The 22,833-nt window shown below is 43.9% G+C and overlaps 1 protein-coding gene across 21 annotated transcripts in view; it reads right to left on the reverse strand.

The window, feature by feature from the left end:
• syne2b (spectrin repeat containing, nuclear envelope 2b) overlaps positions 1-22,833 on the reverse strand; it is a 200,618-nt gene that overhangs the window by 124,791 nt on the left and 52,994 nt on the right. For all 21 annotated transcript variants that reach the window (XM_087279586.1, XM_087279597.1, XM_087279588.1 and 18 more), the window contains 19 exons: positions 15,921-16,128; positions 14,312-14,424; positions 13,889-14,094; positions 13,468-13,575; positions 11,524-11,803; positions 11,005-11,334; positions 10,571-10,900; positions 10,103-10,432; positions 9,659-10,003; positions 8,525-8,703; positions 7,693-8,008; positions 7,417-7,581; positions 6,925-7,272; positions 6,690-6,826; positions 6,165-6,306; positions 5,864-6,037; positions 5,707-5,781; positions 1,677-5,618; positions 946-1,110 (listed from right to left, as the gene is read on the reverse strand). In XM_087279586.1, coding sequence (XP_087135712.1) covers positions 946-1,110; positions 1,677-5,618; positions 5,707-5,781; positions 5,864-6,037; positions 6,165-6,306; positions 6,690-6,826; positions 6,925-7,272; positions 7,417-7,581; positions 7,693-8,008; positions 8,525-8,703; positions 9,659-10,003; positions 10,103-10,432; positions 10,571-10,900; positions 11,005-11,334; positions 11,524-11,803; positions 13,468-13,575; positions 13,889-14,094; positions 14,312-14,424; positions 15,921-16,128 — 7,893 coding nt within the window. The remainder of the gene's footprint in view (positions 1-945; positions 1,111-1,676; positions 5,619-5,706; positions 5,782-5,863; positions 6,038-6,164; positions 6,307-6,689; positions 6,827-6,924; positions 7,273-7,416; positions 7,582-7,692; positions 8,009-8,524; positions 8,704-9,658; positions 10,004-10,102; positions 10,433-10,570; positions 10,901-11,004; positions 11,335-11,523; positions 11,804-13,467; positions 13,576-13,888; positions 14,095-14,311; positions 14,425-15,920; positions 16,129-22,833) is intronic.

The raw sequence follows: 22,833 nt of genomic DNA on the forward strand, positions 1-22,833 counted from the left end.
CCTAGCATGACAAAAGGGTACCAAAAGGCTGAGCTTTAGTACATTTACAAATGTCCCCAGCGTGTACACAAGCAGGAGAAAGAAAACAAAGGAACCAACATTTCTAAATACACAGCCAAGACATTACACAGTAAAAATATATATATAATAATGACTCATGGTCGACCCGAGCTTAAACTAACCTTGTTGTTGTCTTGATGAACAGCCACAAAACCAAAAAGAACAGCAGAATCTACCCTGTGCACTGTAGTTCTTTAAAAGGTCATCTAAAAGCGTGAGTGGTTTTACTTTTCAGAGCTTGCAGCGTGTCTATATTTGAATTAACGAATGTCCTGATAATAATAATAACGTGTGAGTGATAACTGAAGCGCTTCTGATATCTGATACTTTCAGAAAGGGACAAACCCAAGAGTGACGTGTGAACAGTGGAGAACAGGAGAAGCCTGAAAAAACAAAGGAGCAAATGATTTTTTCAGCAACCTAAAACATTAACAAACTGCCATGTTTAACTATTATCATCACTTTTTGGATTATTATGAACTCGGAATGACGGAATTACTTTCTAACAAGAGGATACATGTGCTGGTGAAGATTAAAGACACAGATGAGAGATTTGCACTGACTGTGGGCTATATGTTGCGTGTTGTGCCATTGGTACCCTTTTGGCAGTGAAAATGCAAGCCTGATAAAGGTAACCCCTACCAACTCGTACAGTACTGTACCATTCGGTGGAAACAGGCCATGATACTTCTTTAATTTAGAAGTACAAAACATTTATCACTATAAATGCCCATTATATGGATAAACACCCTAGAAAGTTTTCTGCAAACACCCTAAAAACCATAAAAAGGAAAAAATCCATCTTGGATGGCAAGGGGGCGAGTAAAAATTCAGGATATTTTGAACTAATAATTTTATTTTTGAAGCTTTATTTTTGAATGTTACCTCCATGAGTACATTGTTTGGTCCTTTTTCAGTCATTTGTTGAATCTCTGTGAAGATGTCCTTCATTGTGGGTCCCTCAGGCTCATCCTTTTCCTTGGCTGAACTCTCAATGATTTCAGTAGAAAGACCAGATTGGGGAGAAGCATCCAAATCTTGATCCAGTGGCTGCAACACATGAAAGATTAACATAAAACATCTACTGAACTGAAAACTAGCAACTACAGTTTCAAATATACAAAACTGTACACACATAACAGATATTAGAGCAGTAATCAAAGTCAATGAAAGAAATCAACTCACTCATGGTTTTACTGGTAACTCAAAATTAATTTAGCAGGTCAGATTCACAAGATACACAGTGACATAAAATCTAAGAGAACAGAAATAAAATAATTCACACCCACTCTATGTGTGTGACAACAAGGGCAGTAGCTACTTTATACATGGCAGCCAGAGCCACACCAACATATGTAAAGATGCAAAGTGGATGGTTATTTCTAGAGTCATATTTGTTAGTTGAAAATTTGCAAGAAGATTGCTTTTTCTGTCAAAGTTAGCTGTTAGCTGTGCTTGATAATCCTCAAAGTAAGAGGATTAATGTCACCCTGCAAAGCAACTAAAAAATAGCTCAAGGACACCCCATTTTGTGCACATAAAAATCTGCATTAGAGTCCAACATGCAGAGACCATGTCATCATGCTTCATGCAGGTCCGCTCCTATTGGGAGTTACCTGAGATTCATTGATGATCTCTACTTGACTGATGGGTTCTGGAAGTAATGTATCAGAGTCCTTCCTTTCCTCATGCTGCCTCTGACCAATTAAAGGCTCTAGGTTTAACTCATCTTCATCTTCCTGTTTAGTAATTGGTTCAACATCAGCTTCCACTTCCATTTTTGTGCACACAGAAACATCTTCACTCTCTGAATTTGTTGTTGAACCTGGTATGACCTGTGGCTCTTCTGCCATTAATGGATCTTTCTCAGCTAGTTGATCTTTCTTTTGCCTGGTTGGTGGGGTTGGTAGAACGTCCTCAACCATTACAATGGAAACCATTTCAGTCTCTGCTTGGCTGTCTTTCCGCCTCAGAGATGGAGTTGGTTCGTCTTTCAGCTTTGAACTGCCTGGAATTATTTCATTGCTATCTTTTCTTCTTGTTGGTGGTGTTGGCTTCACAATGGTTTCAATTTCCTCTTGTTTTTTGCAAATCGCCAACGTTACATCACTTTCTGCCTGACTAATTTTGCGTCTGACAGGTGGAGTTGGTTTAACGATTGACTTTTCACTGTCTTTATGTTCCCCAGTTTGGAGATCTATACTTTTCATCACATCACTATAACATGATGTTTCACTTTCTGGCTTACTTTTTTGTCTTCTTGATGGTGGAGTAGGTTGAGTTTCCAGATCAATTGATAATCTTCGATCTTTGCTGTCTTTATCTTCACCAATTTGGAGATCCATATTTTTCATCACATCAATATAACATGATGTTTTACTTTCTGGCTTACTCTTCTGTCTTCTTGATGGTGGAGTAGGTTGAGGTACCAGATCAATTGATAATCTTCGATCTTCACTGTCTTTATCTTCACCAGTTTGGAGATCCATACTTTTCATCACATCACTATAAGATGATGTTTCACTACCGAGCTTAGTCTTGTATCTTCTTGATGGTGGAGTAGGCTGAGTTTCCAGATCAGTTGATAGTCTTCGATCCTCACAGTCTTTACCTTCAACAGTTTGGAGATCCATACTTTTCATCACATCACTATAAGATGATGTTTCACTACCAAGCTTAGTCTTGTGTCTTCTTGATGGTGGAGTAGGTTGAATTTCCAGATCAACGGGCAATCTTTGTTGTTCTTTCTCTTTACGCCGCCTTGCTGGTGGTGTTGGTTGAGTGTCCAGTTGAAGTGAAAATCTTTGATCGTCTTTCTCTTTGCATCGTCTTCCTGGTGGTGTGGGTTGAGTCTCTAAATCAAGTGATAATCTTCTATCATCTCTACGCCTTCTTGCTGGTGGTGTGGGCTGGAACTCTATATCAAACGAAAACCTGTCACTTCTCAATTTTTCTCTACGTCTTCTGTTTGGTGGGGTGGGAAGAACTTCGCCCTGTATTTGTGATTCAAGGTTCAAAGACATCCTATCATCTTTACGTCGCCTGGTTGGAGGTGTCGGTGTGACATCCGCCATGTCAAGTTGGACTTCAGTTTCATCATCCTTTTGCCGTCTGACTGGTGGTGTTGGTTTGGTTACAGTTTCTATTGATTGTGCTTCATCAGCAGATGTTGACTTATTTATTTCCTCCATAGTCATATGAACAGTGTCCCCACTTTCAGGTGTCTTTTCTGGAGTTGTTGAGAATTGTTCCTTGACATCAGTTTTCCCCTCATTCCTTTGCCTGACTGGTGGTGTTGGTTCAGATTCTGCTTTTAAAGCTTTTGTTTTAGTATCTGATGGAGCCATGGTCTCTACATTTTCAGGTCTATCCTCTGATGTTGTTGAGATATTCATCTTGTAAGACTGGGCATCAACCTTATTGTCATTCTTCCGTCTTACTGGTGGAGTTGGTCTAGGTTCAGCTTCTATGGAATGAGTCTTTTCACATGATAGAGTCATATACATATCTTTTTCCTCAGCGATCTGAATAGTTTGTTCATCTTTAGCCTTTCCATCTTGTGAAACATACAACTGTTTTGACTGGATCTCAGTTTCCTGATCATTCCATTGCATGACTGTAGGTTTAACTTTTATGGACTGTGCTTTTACACCTGATGAGGTCTCTTGTTTTATGACTTCCATCCCTTTTTCATTTTCAGCTTTTTCCTCTTGCATTGATGCATTTATCTTGTTTGACTGGACATCAGTTTTACTATCCTGTCGTTTGACAGGAGGCGTCAGTTTAGGTATCGATTCCATGATTTGTGCTTCATCAACTAATGGGGCCTTGTTTGTCTCTTCTGGTGTCATTATGACATTCATTCTTTTGGACTGTATCTCAGTGTCCCTGTCAGTCAGTTGCTGAAACAGAGGTGTTAGTTTAGGTTCAATAACTGTGGATTTTGCTTTACCACCTGATGAAGCCATTGTGTCTGCTTCTAAAATGACATCAATGGCCTTATTACCTTCAGGTTTCATTTCAGGTGTTACGGAGATATCCACCTTGTTTGTTTGAACCTCAGTTTCTCCCTCATTTGGTTGTTTGACTGAAGGTTTAAGTTTAGAATCAGTTTCTATAAATCGTTCTTTATCCATTGATGGGGTCTTTCTTGTGTCTTTATCTAGAATTACATGCATATCTTCTTCAACTTGCCTTGTTGATAGGTTTTGGTCTGCTTCAATTGTTTTATGTTGTTCTGGTGCTTCCAAAACTGTGTTTGTGCTGACTAAAGCACCTGTTTCAGTTTCAGCAGATTCTGCCTCATCTTCTGTCTCCATTCTTTCTGCTACTGAATGTCCTGATCCCTGAATCTGTGTCTCGCTGGATCCACTTAAAGATGTACCTTCATGAGCGTGATGTCTCTGCATTTCCACCCCCTCAGGCAAGTCTAGAATAATATATCGACGCTGGATTTCACGGGGGCCATTATTTGTAGTCCAGCTGCCCTCACTGTCAGCAATTGTAGCATTTGATCCATTGTCTGAGGAAAATGTTCCAATACCTCTTGAAGCAGCATCTCCGCTATCTTGTGTTTCAGCAGGTGTTTGCACTTCTCTGTTAGGATCTATATCAGTGAGCTGTTTTGCTTCTACTGTAGAACTAATTTCTGATAAACTGATGACACCAGCCTCATTAGGAAAATATGGCAAGGGGATTGCTTCTATTGCCCTTTCAGAAATTTCAGCTTCTATAGGGGCCAAAGATTCTTCATCTTGTTTTCCCATAGTTTGAAGACTCACTGTCTTCTCATTTACCATGGCACTAGCAGAGTCTGTCCTCGCAATATTACTGTCTGGAGGTATGTCTAAACTCTGTATGCATACAGTATCTTCATCTAAAATGAGCGAAGCAACCTTTTTGGTTTGCGCTACACTATCTCTAACAGGTTCTTCTAAAGAATGTGAAATATATGAGCCTTCTTCCTCTTTATTCGGCTCTGCAATCACTGCTTGGATGCTCTCACCCTCCACTCTTTCAGCAAAAAAGTCTGAACCCACAACTTCAAAAGACATCTGACTTTCTTGTCCATTTGCACTCAGACTTGTAATTCCACGGCTCCAAATGTCTGTGTCTTGAACTGTGGTTTCCAAGCTATCAGGAGCTGCGCATGAGGAAGTGGGCATCTCTTTATCTGCATTCTCATCAGCCTTTGTTTCCAAAGCAACAGAAATTAATTTCTCATTTTCACCTTCATTAGCTCCATAGCTGCTAGCAGGAACATCCGATTCATAAACATTTGTGTCTGATTCAGATAGCAGTTCTGTGGCAATCTGTGGTATAGATGTTTTAACATCTTTCTCTATTATTGGTGGTGATATTCTTGCAGTATGAACTTCTGCTTCTGTTGTAGTTTTAGATATAACACATGCAAGTATATTGCTGTCAAGGCTTTCAGATAGCTGTACCTTAGCCTGTTCGCTGTAATCCGTTGTTTTGCAGCTTTCATTAATAAAAGATGAAAAAGAAACTAATTCCAATTGATCAGACTCCTTTGTTGATGGTGTCACAGTTGAAACCTTCAAATTGTTTTTAACATACATTAGTGCTGCACATAATAATACTTTAAAAGTCTAGAAATACACTTTCATTTTTTAAAATGTGTACCTGTGAGTGAACCTGAATGTTTTGAGCCTCTAATGACAACCTCAGAGCCTCCTGCTCAACCTTCTCCTGAAGATTCTGAAACACAAACTCCTCTGTTTACCTCACTAGAAATTTTGTTCAGTCATCACATCATCCTACAGAAATGAGATGTACTTACCCTAAGTTCCTGTTTGATGTCATTCATGTAAGCGTCTGCTTCACTTAGTGTTTTTAGGCCATCTCTTTCAAGCTTTCCAGCCAAGTCAGGGCCTAGACAGTCCCTCAGCAGTTCTTTATGAGACAGTGCCACCTGCAGGCTTTTACGCAGTTTTGCTCCTTCCTCAATTGCAGTCTAAGAAGTAAAAATGTTACAGTTCACAAGGTGACAACAACCTTACTGTCAAATATATATGCATAAGGCAGGTGTGTTGTGTTGTTGTGTATTCATATACTGCATGCAAATTAAGACACAAACACACCTGCATGGATGTGGCTGAGCTGGTAGGAGGATTTGCATTTGCCATCTGGTTCCATGACTGAATGTTTTGTAAGGCCTGTCTCACACACTGCACAGTGCTGTCTGCGCAGTCATTCTGCCTCTCTGATAGTTTCGATCGCAGACTGAGGGAAATCAATAATTTTCCAATAAATATTTAACTCTAAATTAAAGCAGCATTACACTATAATTGTGATACATCACAGGTGTCAAAGCCAATTCCTGGAGCCGCAGCCTTGCACAGTTTAGTTCCAAGCCTGCTTTAACCCTTACCTATAGGTTATAAACAAGCCTGAAGCAGGGTTGGAACTAAACTGTGCAGAGCTCCGGCCCTCCAGGAACTGACTGTGCAGAGCTCCGGCCCTCAAGGAACTGGCTTTGAAACCTGTGTAAAACATCAATCATCTACAGGACCTACAGGATTTAGATTCAAGCATATTATCTTACACATTTTGTTTTTTTGAAAGCATAAATTAATTAATTTGGCAAATCACTGTACTGCATGTACCTGCAATATTGTTGTGTAACTGTGTCCACTATGGAAATGACATCACTAGGGGGTTCCTCATCTATCGGGACCGTTCTGAGAGCCTGACCAAGGTCACGGACTTTGCCTTCTAAAGCCTCAATGTCTCTCTCACAGGTCTAGCAATCAACAGGAAATTAGTATGGTTTGGATTTAATGACTTTCCTTTTACAGAACATACCACATTAACACACAAATTAACATACTCCCACTATACCTTGAAGCTATGCCAGTTCTCCTGTAGCTGGGTAATGTTCTGGCTAGCCACCAGAAATCCTAAAGAGTGGTCCTGAGCACGTAGCTCATCCAAGAGGCCCTCTGCCTGCTCCCTGAGGATCTGTGCCCTTCCAGCAAGCCGGCGGTCAATATCATTCAATCTGGCCTCACACACAGCTAACCGTTCCCTCATCTCCTTCTCCGAGGACACACAGAGGTCATGAAGATGGCTGACCTCTAAGGTCAGTGCATCACAACCTCCTGGAGTGCAAAGGTCCATCAGAGAATCTTTAACGGCATTCAGCTCTTTCATTTCTCTCTTTTCCCTGTCTACAGTCTGAAGAAGAGCCTGGAAAGTAGATTTTTAAAAGATTAACATGATAATTTTATTCCAAGTTGAGTATTATAGTGTATAACTTAACAAACTGTTTAAAACTGTTACAACTGTGTGTAAAAGTGAGAGTCCAGATATATTATAAGAATTTAATCAGACCTTAAGAGTGTTAATGGAGCCCTGTAACCCATGGCGTTCAGTGGGCAGAGCACCAAAACATTTGACCTGCTCTCTCAGCCAATCCTGAGCCATGGTGTGTTGCTCAACCAACTGAGCACAAACTCGCTCCCTCCGGATTTCCTCTTCAAGGTTTACACAAAACTCCTACACAAGCACACAAACAAAAAATTGGTCATACACGTAAATCAGGTTTCTATTTATTAGTCATAATTAGTAAGAAATAATTAACACAGCACTCCTCTAAAAATGTCTTACTGTAAGTTCTTTGATTAAGACAGGTATGCACTCCTCCATAGTGGCCCATGATGGATCAATCCAGTTGGAGTCACGGGTCAGCTGGCTCATTTCCCTCCCGAGTGCTCGGACAGCAGACAGAGATGGGTTCAGGGCTCTGGTGCGGTCCAGCAGACTCTTTGCTTGCTCCACTGTGTGTCTTCGATCCCCTAAACCAGGCCAGGGGAAGCGCCTTGGAAGAGCAGATATCTGCTCTTTGACTTGCTCCAGACGAGACTGAAGCTGTTCCTTCTGACACCGACAGGATACCAGCCGCTCTACTATACCTTTCAGAAGACTGAGGAATAAGATAATGTATTATTATTACTATTATTATTATAAATAAGATTGTTTAAAAATATTAATAAGGAATGGAATGTATTTCTTTTATTTTTTAGATAAATATTGCACAAAATAATCCCAACTGATGTGATAAACTAATTAGTTCAAAAGTAATCTGAAAGTAACTAAAAAGTAGCCTGATTACATTACCAAAGAATGTGTGTTCTAGAATAATGGGATAGTTGAGTCAAAAATGTAAATTCTGTCATCATTTACCCTTCCCTTCACTTCTTTCTTTCTTTCTTTCTGCTGAACTCAAGAAATATATATTTTGAAGAATGCTGCACTCATTGACTTCCATAGTATTGGATGCCAGAAACCAGCACAAAATATCTCCTTTCGTCTTCAACAGAAGAAAAAAACTCATAAAAGTTTACAATCCTATGAGGGAGAATAAACGATGAGGTGATTTTGAGTTTTGGGTGAACTACCCCTTGAGTTACTATAGACATAGAGAATTATCATATCAAACCTTTGCAGTTTGTGTGCTTGCTGTAGTGTTGCCTTCCACTCCTCCTCTATGTTTTTCATTTTATTAACAAGAGAATGTCTAGTATCTTCATCAAGATCGTCACGGCTATATAAATGGTCCGTTGTCTTTTTCAGGTCTGCAATCTTGGAGTTGCCTTCAGAGTAAAGACTTAGAATAGCCTGAAAGACACAGACATACACTTGATTTTGGCTGTCACATTTTCATCATAAAATTTTAAACTCAGGTTCATTCTGAAAATGTCCCTCTATATACATTTTTGGACTGCCAAATATGTCAAAGGAGCTACGTTTTTTTGCAGTTTTTGTTTCCGCGAATCCACTAGAAGCCACTGTGTATGCTTTTTGAAATCTCAGATTTCTCTTGCGAGTGCCATTTGTACCTGTTGTTCTCAAAAATCAAAAAGAGATCAAATTTTTGACTGACTGAATGACTGACTGACCGATCGACTGGCCCACCCTCCTCTTTCCCTAAACCCAGCCAATAGAATTTTAAAAATCACAGATCGACCTGACGACCCACTTCCCTAAACCCAACCAGCTAATTTTAAAAGCAATTCATAAAAGGCCTTCGCCTGATTTTTTTTACCACAATCTCACCTTGTTTTTTACTTGTTTATTAAATTTTTTGGCATCTGTTTTGTTTTACCTGCTTTCTGGAACCGTTCTTCACCGTACTCAAACACTGTTGTCGTGGTCAGCTCCTCTCTGCATCTCAAGTTCACCATCGTACATTGCAAGCTAACTGGACAAACTGGTTGGCTAGTACTGTGCGCCTGAAAAGGAACGACGTCATACCGCCTGGTAGTGTTCGTTTTAAAAACTAAATGCAGCCATACGTACTTCTGGCTATATAATTCCCGATCTTCAGAAACGTATATATATATATAAACGGGTTACGTTTTCAGAATTAGCATAAGCTTAAAATTTTGATCATGTACAATGCAATGTAATTTTAAATGAGAATTTAGCTATTGATATAATTATATAGTTATCAGTATTTTAAATCTTTTATTATGTAAACAAATTAGAAAGCGAAAAAAGAACTCCCATTCACTGCTCTCCAAGTTTACCCAACTGTGATGACTTCCACTGCTGAGCCTATATTAATACTTACTTGTGCTCTGCTTAGTCTCTCTTCAAGCTGGTCTTGTGTACCATGAGTGTTTTCCCCCAGTGAGTACAGGTCATCCTTCTGGTTCCTCACCCAGGACCAGGTGCTCTCCTCCTGGGCATAAAAAGTCTGAAGCTCCCTTGCAAGAGAATCCTGGAGCTCAGCCTGGTTCTTTAGTTGCTGAGCACTAGCCAAGACCTTCTTCCATTCCTCTTCAACTGACCTCAAGTTTAGCTGGACTTCCTGTTTTCTGTCCTCGCTCAGGTTTTCTCGAGAGCACAAACCGTCCACTTTTCTTCTCAGGGTGGCTATTTTATAATCTCCTTCTGATTCTGAGTTCAGGATGCCCTAGAGTAAACAAACATTTTAGGCCAGCGAGTAAGTCAGAATGTTTGTGGATATTTGGTAAAAGTGAACTAGAATATCACTCTTTGGCTCTTACTATACCTGAGCTCCATTCATTTTCTCCTGAATTTGAGTATCTTCACCTAGCAATTTAATCTTAAGATGCTGCTCATTGATCCAAGATTGAATGCTCTCCTCCTGTTCTTGAAGATCCAGAAGGTCCTTACAAAGAGACTCCTCAAGTTCTGATTGGTTCTTCAACTCCTGAGCATTTAACAAAACTTCTGTCCACTCTTGCATTACTTCTTGTAATGTCTGTTGGATTGTCTGGCGTTTACCCTCCTGTAGATCTTCATAGGAACATAGACTCTCTCCCTTCATCTTTAGGTCACTAAGTTTATAGTCCCCCTCAGATCTATGAGCAAGTACTGCCTAAAAAAAAACACAAAACCAAGATATCATGCTTTTGTTTACATTTTTTACTGGTTTTCAGTGTATATTTACTGTTTCAGGAAACATTGCCTTGTTTCTTTAACAAGCAATAAATTGCCCTAAAATACTCTCCATTACCTCAACACCACTGAGCTTCTCTTGAATAGAAGATGTCATATGAAGGGTCTCCAAGGTCTCTCTGAGCTGTCTAACCCAGGATTGAGTCTCTTCTCCCTGATCACAAAAGCTTTGTAACTCTCTGTTGAGAGATTCCTCATGCTTGACCTGGTTCTTAAGCTCCTGAGCAAGTTGCAGCACTTTCCTCCACTCCTCCTCTATTGCTCTATGGGTTTGGTCAATGTGACTCCTCCTCTCAGTGTCAAGCTCTTTATAAGAACATAAACTCTGTCCTTGCCTCTGTAAACTGGCCAATCTGGAATCAGCTTCATCAGCAAGGTCTAAGACAGCCTAGAGAATATATACATGTTATAAACCAAGCAACAAAGGTAAGAATTACTAGAGAGTTCTAAAAAGGGTTTTGCAGTCAAAATATAATTTTTCTTTGTGCTTACCAGTAATTTGTTGAGTTTTTCCTGGGGTTGAAGTTCCTTCTCCAAGGAGCGTAGCATCTGCAGCTGCTCTCTCACCCAGGATTGGGTACTCTCTTCTTGGGCCTGTAGATTTTCTAGTTCCCTGTGAAGAGTGTCTTGGAGTTCTGCCTGATGTTTTAGTAGTTGGGCCAAATCCAGAACTCTTTTCCATTCATCCTCGATGTTTTTAAGTGTGTGAACAAGTTCTTGTCTTCTGGTCTCCTCCAAAATCTCATGTGTACATAAAGCAACACCCTCACCTTTCAGAGCCACCAGTTTAGCGTCACCATCAGAGCTTTGATTAAGAACAGCCTTAAAACAAAAAAAACAGAAAAACATTCATATTATCCTAAATACATTAAGGATGTTTGTAAAGATATTCTTTGTGTTTACCAGAAAATCAAGCAAAAAATAAATATATACAAGTTTTAAAAAATTAAGTAATCACTATTTATATCTTTTTTGGATTATTTCGAAGTATGACAATGTATGGGAACCCACCTGAGCCTTCATATCTTTTTCTTGCATTGGTGTGTCAGCGCTCAAGTGTTCGAGTCCTTGCTTTAAATCTCTGATCCAGGCTCTGATCTGTTCTGCATTAGTTTGGAATGTTTCAATCTGAGCATCAAGGGTCTTGTGGTCTTGGGCTTGATTTTCCAAAATAACCCCCAGGCTGTGGTATTGGTCAATTAGGGTCTCACTGTCCTTAAGGAAAGGGTCTCCTCTCAGGCCACGCATCCTTACTGTGGATAACAGGTCATTGAATGCCTCTACACGACCGCTGTGGATTGAGGGTAAAAGTAAATGTTATACAGGTTTATGTGAAATAAAAAAGGCTGAACAATTGCACAACATAAACTGAAATCATGCAAAGTATCAAAATGTATTTCAGTCCAATAAAGTTTGACATTGTGTTCATTTACATAAGTGGCTCGTGATCTTATGGTTTCAGCTTCTTTAAGCTTTGGTTGGCCATAAATGTTGTCCACATACATTAATTCAAACATTTTGTGGCAGGATCATTTTCTTTTCAAACATTTTTCATAATTTTACCATATAAATTTGAAATTAAATAAAATCAGAGACTAATAATATTATACAAATCATAAATATTTGATTTTTATATATGACAATTCATTCTGCTGTGATGACCCCTGATAAATCAGGGACTAAGACAAAGGAAAACGAATGAATGAATGAATGAATGAATGAATGAATGAATGAATGAATGAATCAATAAATGAATGAATGAATGAATGGATGATTTATATACACTCACAAGCCACTTTAATAGTTACACCTGTTTAACTTCTCATTAATGCAAATTTTTTTTCAGCCAATCCCTTGGCAGCAACTCACTGCATTTAGGCATGTAGACTTGGTCAAGACAATCTGCTGCAGTTCACCCGAGCATCAGAATGGGGAAGAAAGAGGATTTAAGTGACTTTAAACGTGGCATGGTTGTTGGTGCCAAACAGGCAGGTCTAAGTATTTCAGAAACTGCTGATCTACTGGGATTTTTATGCACAATCTCTAAGGTTAACAGAGAATGGTCTGAAAAAGTTCTGTAAGCCACTTTTAATAACCACTCATTACAACCAGGGTATGCCGAACACCGGCTGCCGATCTTGTCAGCAAAAAACAGGAAACTGAGGCTACAATTTGCACAGGTTCACCAAAACTGGACAATAGAAGATTGGAAAAACATTGCCTGATGTAATGAGTCTCAATTTCTGCTGCGACATTCAGATGGTAGGGTCAGAATTTGTCATCAACAACATGAAAGCATGGATCCATCCTGCCTTGCTGGTATTGGCGGTGTAATAGTGTGGGGGAAATTTCCTTGGCACAGCCACAGCCTACCTGAGTTTTGTGGCTGACCATGTCCATCCCTTTTTGACCACAGTGACATCTTCTGATGGCTACTTCCAGCAGTATAGCACGCTATGTCATAAAGCACGAATCATCTCAGACTGGTTTCTTGAACATGATAATGAGTTCACTGTAGTCAAATGGCCTCCACAGTCACCAGATCTCAAACCAATAGAACACCTCTGGGATGTGGTGGAAAGGGAGATTTGCATCATGGATGTGCAGCAGACAAATCTGCAGCAACTGCGTGATGCTATCATGTGAATATGGAGCAAATTTGCTGATTAATATTTCCAGTACCTTGTTGAATCTATGCCATGAAGAATTAAGGCAGTTCTGAAGGCAAAAGTAGGTCTAACTAGTAAGGTGTACCTAATAAAGTGGCCAGTGAGTGTATATATAATAATAGTATCGTATTGCTCTTATTATTATTATGTATAAAATTATAATTAGGAATACCAAGTAAATATGCTGTGAATGTGTTATTTAATTACTGAAATTATTGTTTGAAAAAACAAAAACAAAGTAAAAAATGTTTAAAACAAACTTTACATTTAGAAAAGCAAGTGTTACCTTTCTTTAAGAAACTCCTCTTGGATTTGTCGTAGTTTTTCTCTCTGTTCTGGCACTTGTTCCCTCTGCTGAAGCCAGTCCTTTAAATGATTGTGTTCCTCTTGCAAGCTAAACACATAAAGACACACAACTGAACTGAACTTCAATAGTGTCATTAAATTGAACTAAAACTGTTTTAATCTAACTAGAACTACACCAGCATTCCACCACTACTCCCCAGTCTGCCTGGAATGTTCCCATCTAAAATATTGTTATGGCTTTTTATTCTCTTTTCTCTTTCTATGTTAAGCAGCTTTGACACAATCTACATTGTAAAAGCACTATAGAAAAAAAGACGAATTGGATTAAAGACATTAATTTAAATAATTGGCTCAATCAACAGCAACAGCAAAAATCTATGACAAGAGCTCAGTCTGTGTACCTGTTGAGGTTGTAGAGGATGTCATCTAGCTGTTTATGGCGTCCCTGACAGTGTGCTCTCAGTGTGGCCAGTTCTCCTTCCTGTTCCTGATGCCACGTGGAGAACAAAGCTTGAGCCTCAGAAGGGACTTTCGTCTGTCCACCACTCTCAAACCTGTCCTTCAACAGTGCCAGACGCTGTTCTCCGTCTTTAGATTCCAGGAAACCCTAAAGAAAACAAATTGTTCCACTAAATGAGTCATTTCTGCTATTTTATGATTACGCTTTGACTAAGGGTGATAACACCTGCTGACTCTTGCTGCTGCACGGGTGGCCCTGGAATAACTGCATTGTACAGTAAGTCTCATTGGTTGAAAAGTATTTATAAAATGTTCTAGCACAATAGAAATCTTAATTATAGGGATGGGACCTCGTTGTTACTCACTTTCAGTCGCTGCATGGATGTTTCTACATCTTGCTTTCTCTCCGGGTTCTCAAAACACTCATTGACAGAGAGCTGCTCATCCTGCAGCCATTCCTCAAATGACTGAAACTCTTCTGCAAAGAGCCAGTGGGACACGTGGATAAAACAAAAATCTCTTGTTCAACAGTGTATTTAAAATGTATATTATTTATATAGTAATAATAGCACTAAAATCACTGCAAAATGTGTTTCTTAATTAAAATTTGTCTTGTTTTCAGTCTAAATATTTAATAATTCTTTAATTAAGAAGCATTTTCTTGACAAGTAAAAAAATATAGATTGTTGTGTCTTCAGAAATAAGAAATTAAATTTTCCTTAAAACAAGTAGAAAGTGTAACACCAAAGTAATAACACCAAATCTTGTTTTCAGTTTGAAATAAGATGTTTACTCGCTCCATTGGCAGATAATTTTACATGTTTAAAGGTAACTTAAAGGAATAGTCCACACAAAAATAAAATTTACTCACCTTCATGTGGTTCCAAACTTTTATGAGTTTCTTTCTTCTGTTAAACACAAAAGAAGATATTTTGAAGAAATGATGAAAACCGGTAACCATTGACTCCCATAGTAGGAAAAACAAATATTATGAAAGTCAATAGTTACAGGTTTGCAACCGATTTCTAAATATGTTCGTTTATGTTTAACAAAAGCAAGAAACTCTTAAACGTTTGAAACAATGTTTCCAAACTTCCTCTTTTTACTTACTATTTCTAAAAACAAAACTGGGTTTTTTCAACCCAGACTCATTCTGATAATGTACCGCTATATACATTTCTGGAGAGCACCAAATATGTCCAAGGAGGTACATTTTTTTGCAGTTTTTGTTTTCACGAATTCACCAGAGGCCGCTGTATTTGCTCTTTGAGATCTCAAATTTCTCTTGCGAGTCCTGATAGCGCCTGCTGTTCACATGTAAATCCACCAGAGGCTGCTGTCGACTGACTGGCTGACTAACTGAATGGCTGATGGATCCCTTCCCTTCCCTTAACCCAATCAATAGTGTTTTCTAAAGCACCGATTGACCAGCTCCCACCCACTTCCCTAAACCCAACTGACAGATTTAAAAAGCAATCCAAAAAAAAAAGCCCTCGCCTGATTTTTACCACATTTTCAGGTTTTACCACATTCTCACCATGTTATTTACTTGCTTATTTTATTTTAATTTCTTTGGCTTTTGTTTTTGTCTTACCTGCTTTCTGGAACTGTTCTTCACCAAACTCGAACCCTGTCGTCATGTTCAACTCCTCTCTGCATCTCAAGTCCACCGACTAACAGTACATGGTGAGCTACTGATCAAACTGTTAACAGTAGGAAAGCCGTCCACATGGAGGTAAGTAGTCAGCTGGTAAGCGCGAAAAGGAACGACATCATACAGCCCGGTAGCGTTTGTTTTAAAGACGAAACACAGCCATACGCACTTCTAGCTACACAATTCACGACCTACAGAAATATATATAGGGCTACGTTTTCAGAATGAGCCTGGGTAGATTTTTTTATTAAGGAATTATTAGATATTTATACTAAAAACAAGATTATTTTGCAGGGAAACAAAAAATGAGGTTTTCAGACCTTTAATAGTCTGAAGGAAGCTTTTCTCCCCTTGTTCCTTTTTTTGGCGAATCGTCTCCCGTGTTTCAGCAATGCTGTCTTTGAGACGCTTGCTCTGATTGGTCAGCTCCTCCAAGACCTGCGGTCCAGTAATGCTAGACATGAGATTGATTTCCTTCAGCAGAGATTCAGTCTGCTCCTCCTGGTCCAGAAGCTGCTCACACAAGTCCTACAAAGGGATAGATAATCGTGTTTACGTAGATTCTTTTAAAATCAAATTGCATATAGTAGCTACGATTGGAGAGTGTAATACTTTTATATTCTCTCCAGGTTTTAGTTGTTTCATTACTGACAATTCAAGGAAATATGCTTTTTCAGGAAATTTGTGTGAATGCAAGGGTAAACTTTTTAAAGACTTTTTCATTAATGGTTGACCCTCTAATATCAGCACTTCCTATTCTCATTCTATTCTATCTACAACTTTTTTCTTTGTTCATTTTATTTTTTTTAATCCTACTGTACATATTGTTGCTCTTTTGTTGTATTGTTCTATTTTTCTTATTTAAACCTGAAGCTTTATATGAAATCTGCTAAATGATTTGAATGATAAAATTTGACCCTGGAAATCAAAACCTGTCAAAAGTGTCTTTTTATTGAGATTTTTACATCTTCTGAAAGCTAAATAAATAAGCTTTTTATAAGCTTTTAGGAGTGGACATTATTTGGCTAAGATACAACTATTCGAATATCTGGAATCTGAGGGTGCAAAGAAATCTAAATATTAGGAAAATAATGTTTTTAGCTGTCGAAATGAAGTGCTTACAGTAGCAATGCATTTATTAATCAAAAATTAAGTTTTTAAAAAATATTGACTATACAGTACTAAATATAATAATGTCATGGGATATAAACATATAATATCATGGGAGATTATCTTTGTTTAATATTCTAAGGATTTTTGGCGCAAAAGAAAAGTATTATTTTGACCCCTGCAATATATTTGTGGTTCCCCTTCGGTTGGGGAACTTCAGTGCCATGAATGGGAGGATTCGGATCAGAAGCCGCTTATCTGGAGAGTATTGAACGGGCCAATGAATGAAATTAATTGGCAGCGTAAGCTTGCGCAGGTGTGCGACATCTGCAATTATCTCAGCATATAAGCACACCTGAAGCCAGCAGACGCCATCCTTTTCGCTTCAGATCCTTTCTGAGTGAGTCGATGAGGGTTCCTCTTGCTGATCAGCACTTCAGAGCGAACGAGTGTGTCTCCCGGTCCAGAGTGGGTCTTCGCGGTGGCAGACGGTCGAGCTGGGTTACTCCCTTGCCTGCGGTTCTTTGGGTCCGGTCCTCCAGAGCGGTGCGTATAGTTGCAACTTTCCTAAAAGAGCAACACGTGCAGCACGTCCTTTTCAGGATGGCGCTCCGACTGTGCGTTTCTGGATGCGGGGGTTTCCTGTCTCCGGATGATGGACACGATCACTGCATTGCATGTTTGGGGGTCCAGCATGTTAATGCGGTGCTCGCGGGCGGTTCATGTCGTCATTGCGATGCCATGACCGTTGCACAGCTAAGATCGCGGCTAACTTTCGCAAGAGAGCAAGCCACCCCAGTTGCCTCCTGTTCTAAAAAAGCAGCGGGCGCTCGGGCAGATCTGAGGGTTTCAGCGGGAGCTAATCCGCCGCCCACGGGCTCGCGGACCTCTCGCTCCTCGGCGCTCCATCCAAGCTTCGGGTGGTGAGAGTGATCCGTCTAACCAGATGGTAGCTCTCACACTCGCTGACACCGGAGATCAGATGTCCTCCGCGGCATCGGAGGGTGGGCTTTCACTGTCCGACGAAGATCCGGACCCGCTCGCCCCCTCCGGGCAGGTGAGCGCTGTCAAATCGGATCCTGAAGCGGACATGTTAGCCGTGCTTTCCCGGGCTGCTTCGGCCGTGGGGTTGGAGATGGTTTATCCCCCAGCTCCGCGGCCGGACCGACTAGATGGGTGCTACGTAGAGGACCAGAAGGCGAAGCCTTCGAAGCCTCTCGTCCCCTTCTTCCCGGAAGTGCACAGTAGGCTCACGCAGTCCTGGAGGGCACCTTTCTCTGCCCGTGCTGCGAGTGCCTCCGCCCTCACCGCCCTTGACGGCGGAGCTGCCAGGGGGTATGAGGCGATCCCGTCAGTGGAGCGCGCTATCGCGGTCAATCTTTGTCCGCGCGGCGCCTCTACGTGGCGGGGTTTGCCCCGCCTCCCGTCCAAAGCCTGTAGGTTGTCTGCCTCCCTCGGAGCCAGAGCTTATAAGGCTGCGGGCCAGGCTGCTTCTGCTTTGCACGCGATGGCCACCTACCAGCGCTACCAAGCGCAGGCGCTGGCCGAGCTGCACGAGGGCGGGTCTAACCCAAGCTTATTACATGAGCTGCGCACCGCGACCGACTATGCTCTTCGGACTACTAAGTCCGCCGCGTGTGCGCTGGGGAGGACGATGTCCACACTTGTGGTTCAGGAACGCCACCTCTGGCTAAACCTGGCCGATATGCGCGACGTTGACAAAGTTCGCTTTCTTGACTCGCCCATATCCCAGGCTGGCCTGTTCGGCGACACCGTCGGTGAATTCACCCAGGAATTCAAGGCGGTGAAAGAGCAGTCGGATGCGATGGGCAATGTCATCTATCGGCGTGGCCGTAAGCCCGCTCCGCCCGCCGAGCCATCCACCTCCGCTGTTCCTCGCCGAGGGCGCCCGCCAACGAGTGCTGCCCCGCCCCCGCCTGCGCCTCCGGCCAAGCGGGCGCGGCGTTCACCTCGAAAGCAGGCAGCCCCTCCTGCCCAGGGCGCCGTTAAGTCCGGTAAACGGACCGCGAAGCGTCCCTGAGACAGGCCATCCGGAGAAGAGGAAACTTGCTCTTTCCCCGCTGGAGGGCGGGGCCCCGATAACAACGGTACTTTTCAGTGCCACCAAAACATCAGTAAAAGAGCACTTTTTCCCTTCCCCGGATGTGACTGCACGAGTTCTGCCAGTCCGGGACGCGCTGCCTTCCGGCTCGCAGACTCTACGTGCTTCGCCAGTGGCTCACGAGCGCTGGGGGGACGGTCTCCCTTCCCTCAGCCCTCCAGCCCCCTCTCCGGAGTCAGGGTGCGGAGCCAGAGCGAATTGCTCTCCTCCAGCTTTTCCGCGGGACCCTCGTGCTTCCCGGATCAGCACACCCACTCCGCGCTGCCCCACCGCTGGTACGTCAGCGATTGTAGCGATGACTCCATTAGCGAGGGCTCTGCCTGCCTGGTTAGCGCGGGCCAGCCCCTCGCGGTGGCTCATACGCACAATCAGACTCGGTCACGCGATTCAGTTCGCGAAACGGCCCCCCAAGTTTACGGGCGTGTATTTCTCCAGGGTCAACCCCCTGTCCGCCCCTGTCTTGCGAGAGGAGATTGCTGCCCTCCTGGCGAAGGGTGCAATCGAGCCGGTTCCTCCAGCCGAGATGGAGAGTGGGTTTTACAGCCCATACTTCATCGTACCCAAAAAGAGCGGTGGGTCACGGCCAATCCTAGATCTGCGCGTTTTGAACCGCTGTCTGCACAAGCTGCCGTTCAGAATGCTCACGCAGAGGCGCATTCTCCAATGCGTTCGTCCTCGGGATTGGTTTGCAGCCATAGACCTGAAGGACGCGTATTTCCATGTCTCCATTCTTCCACGCCACCGCCAATTTCTGCGGTTTGCGTTCGAGGGTCGAGCGTGGCAGTACAAGGTCCTCCCCTTCGGGCTCTCTCTGTCTCCGCGGGTCTTCACCAAACTCGCGGAGGGTGCCCTAGCGCCCCTTCGGCTCGCGGGCATTCGCATACTCAGTTATCTCGACGACTGGCTGATTTTAGCCCACTCGCGGGAGCAATTGATTATGCACAGGGACGAGGTGCTTCGGCATCTCCGCCTACTGGGGCTTCAGGTCAACCGAGAAAAGAGCAAACTCGCCCCCGTGCAGAGGATTTCTTTTCTCGGGATGGAGCTGGACTCGATCACCATGGTAGCGCACCTCTCCGAGGAACGCGCTCGCCTGTTGCTGAACTGTCTGAGGGAGCTCGACAGCAAACTAGTGGTCCCACTGAAGTTCTTTCAGAGGCTCCTGGGGCATATGGCATCCGCAGCCGCCGTCACGCCGCTCGGGTTGCTCCATATGAGACCACTTCAGCACTGGCTTCACGATCGGGTCCCCAGACGCGCATGGCACGCGGGCACACACCGGGTCTCGGTTACTGCGCTGTGTCGCCACGCCCTCAGCCCTTGGAACGACCCCTCGTTCCTACAGGCCGGTGTGCCTCTAGGACAGGCGTCCAGCCATGTTGTTGTTTCAACAGACGCTTCCAACACGGGTTGGGGGGCCGTGTGTCGCGGGCATGCGGCTGCGGGCCTCTGGAAGGGTGCCCAGCTGCATTGGCATATCAATCGCCTAGAGCTGTTGGCAGTGTTCCTCGCTCTCCACCGCTTTTTACCGGTGCTGGAGCGGCAACACGTGCTGGTCAGGACGGACAGTACGGCGGCGGCGGCGTATATCAACCGCATGGGGGGTATGCGCTCTCGCCGCATGTCTCAGCTCGCCCGCCGTCTGCTCCTCTGGAGTCACCCGCGGCTGAAATCGCTGCGCGCCATTCACGTCCCAGGCACGCTCAATCGTGCAGCCAATGCGCTCTCACGACAGCTGTTACGCCCTGGAGAATGGAGACTCCACCCCGAGTCTGTTCAGCTGATATGGGCGCGATTCGGGGAGGCCCAGATCGATCTGTTTGCTTCCCCCGAGAACGCTCACTGCCAGTTGTTTTTTTCCTTGACCGAGGGCTCTCTCGGCACGGATGCACTGGCCCACAGCTGGCCTCGGGGCATGCGCAAGTATGCGTTTCCCCCAGTGAGCCTGCTCGCGCAGTTTCTGTGCAAGGTCAGGGAGGACGAGGAACAGGTTCTGCTAGTTGCGCCCCTTTGGCCCAACCGGACCTGGATATCAGAGCTCTCACTCCTCGCGACGGCCCTCCCCTGGCGGATCCCTTTGAGAGAGGACCTACTCTCTCAGGGACAGGGCACCATCTGGCACCCTCGCCCCGATCTTTGGAACCTCCACGTGTGGTCCCTAGACGCGAGGAAGACTTAGGTAACCTACCGACTGCGGTGGTTAATACCATCACTCAGGCTAGAGCCCCCTCCACGAGGCGCGCCTACGCCCTGAAGTGGAGTCTATTCACTGAATGGTGCGTCTCTCGCAGAGAAGACCCCCGAAATTGCCAGATTAGTGTTGTGCTCTCTTTCCTTCAAGAGAAGTTGGACAGCAGGCTGTCGCCCTCCACTCTCAAGGTTTACGTGGCCGCCATCTCCGCTTATCATAGCGTGGTAGCTGGCGGCACCGTGGGAAAGCATAACCTGGTCATCCAGTTCCTTAGGGGTGCTAGGCGAATTAATCCATCTCGCCCCCCTCTCATGCCCTCTTGGGATCTCGCCCTCGTTCTCACGAGTCTGCGATCCGATCCCTTTGAGCCACTCGAATCAGTATCTCTAAGATTTCTGTCCCTGAAGACAGCTCTGCTGGTTGCGTTGGCCTCCATCAAGAGGGTCGGGGACCTGGAGGCATTTTCGGTCAGTGACTCGTGCCTGGAATTCGGGCCGGATTACTCTCACGTTATCCTGAGACCCCGCCCCGGTTATGTGCCCAAGGTTCCTACCACCCCCTTTAGAGATTAGGTAGTGAACCTGCAAGCGCTGCCCCCGGAGGAGGCAGACCCAGCCCTTTCTTTACTTTGTCCAGTTCTCGCTCTGCGCATTTATGTGGACCGTACTCAGAATTTTAGATCATCTGAGCAGCTCTTTGTCTGTTATGGCGGTCGGCAGCAGGGAAGTGCCGTATCGAAACAAAGATTATCCCACTGGATTGTGGATGCCATTTCACTCGCTTATTCGAGTCGAGGTCAGCCGTGTCCCCCGGGAGTACGTGCACACTCCACTCGGAGCGTTGCATCCTCTTGGGCGCGTGCACGCGGCGCCTCTCTAACAGACATCTGTAGAGCTGCGGGCTGGGCGACACCCAACACATTTGCAAGGTTTTACAATCTGCGAGTGGAGCCGGTTTCCTCAAGGGTATTAGGTAACCCTTTGGTGATTGAGGAGACAACTCGGTAGGGTGTTGAAACACGCTTGCTGCGCCATTCTCCCTAACACGGAGGTACGTGCGCCTTTTTTATCTGTCAGTAAAGTTCCCCGTCAGGTGAGCCCTGCAGATTCCTCCGTGGCCCCCAGCACTGACTCAGCGGAGGAGTCACTTGCTGGCCCACTACGTTGTAGGTCTGCCCGCTGGTCAGCCCGCGTTTTGGGTATAGGTGCCTGCTATGCGTGATCCCCACTAGGCGATCCCATATGCTTATTCCGCCACGGTTAAGTCCCCCCCCTGGGCGGACCCGTGTCTTCCCTCTCCGCTAACCACTCTTTGCTATGCGTACTCCCCCTTTTTAGGGCTAGTCCATAGGTAAATTCTGCCATCTATCCCCCCCTTGGGTAATGGATGGCCTCCGCAGCGTCCTCCCTATCGGGATTGCACGCTTCCCAACGTACTGTCGTATTTCCTAGAATTATCTAGATGCTCACGACTTCCCAAAAAATATATCTAAATCCGTAAAACTTCTGTTGAAGTAGAATAAATTAGGGCCAGGGACACGTTGGAGGACCGCGCCCCCCATGATGTGGGTGCGTCACGCTTGCTTGACTATCTCCTCATCGGGGGTGTTGGTAAGGTGCAGTCATTATGGCGCTTTCCATATTCTCCCATTCATGGCACTGAAGTTCCCCAACCGAAGGGGAACGTTCGAGGTTACAGAAGTAACCCTTCGTTCCCCGAGGAGGGGAACGGAAGTGCCATATTCCGTCGCCATAATGACTGTCCCTTAGCTGTTTGAAAGTCTCTTCAGCTTAAAAGGATGGCGTCTGCT

Source organism: Danio rerio, chromosome 13, assembly GCF_052040795.2.
Source record: "Danio rerio strain M-AB ecotype USA chromosome 13, GRCz13ab, whole genome shotgun sequence".
In the NCBI taxonomy this organism is placed as follows: domain Eukaryota; kingdom Metazoa; phylum Chordata; class Actinopteri; order Cypriniformes; family Danionidae; genus Danio; species Danio rerio.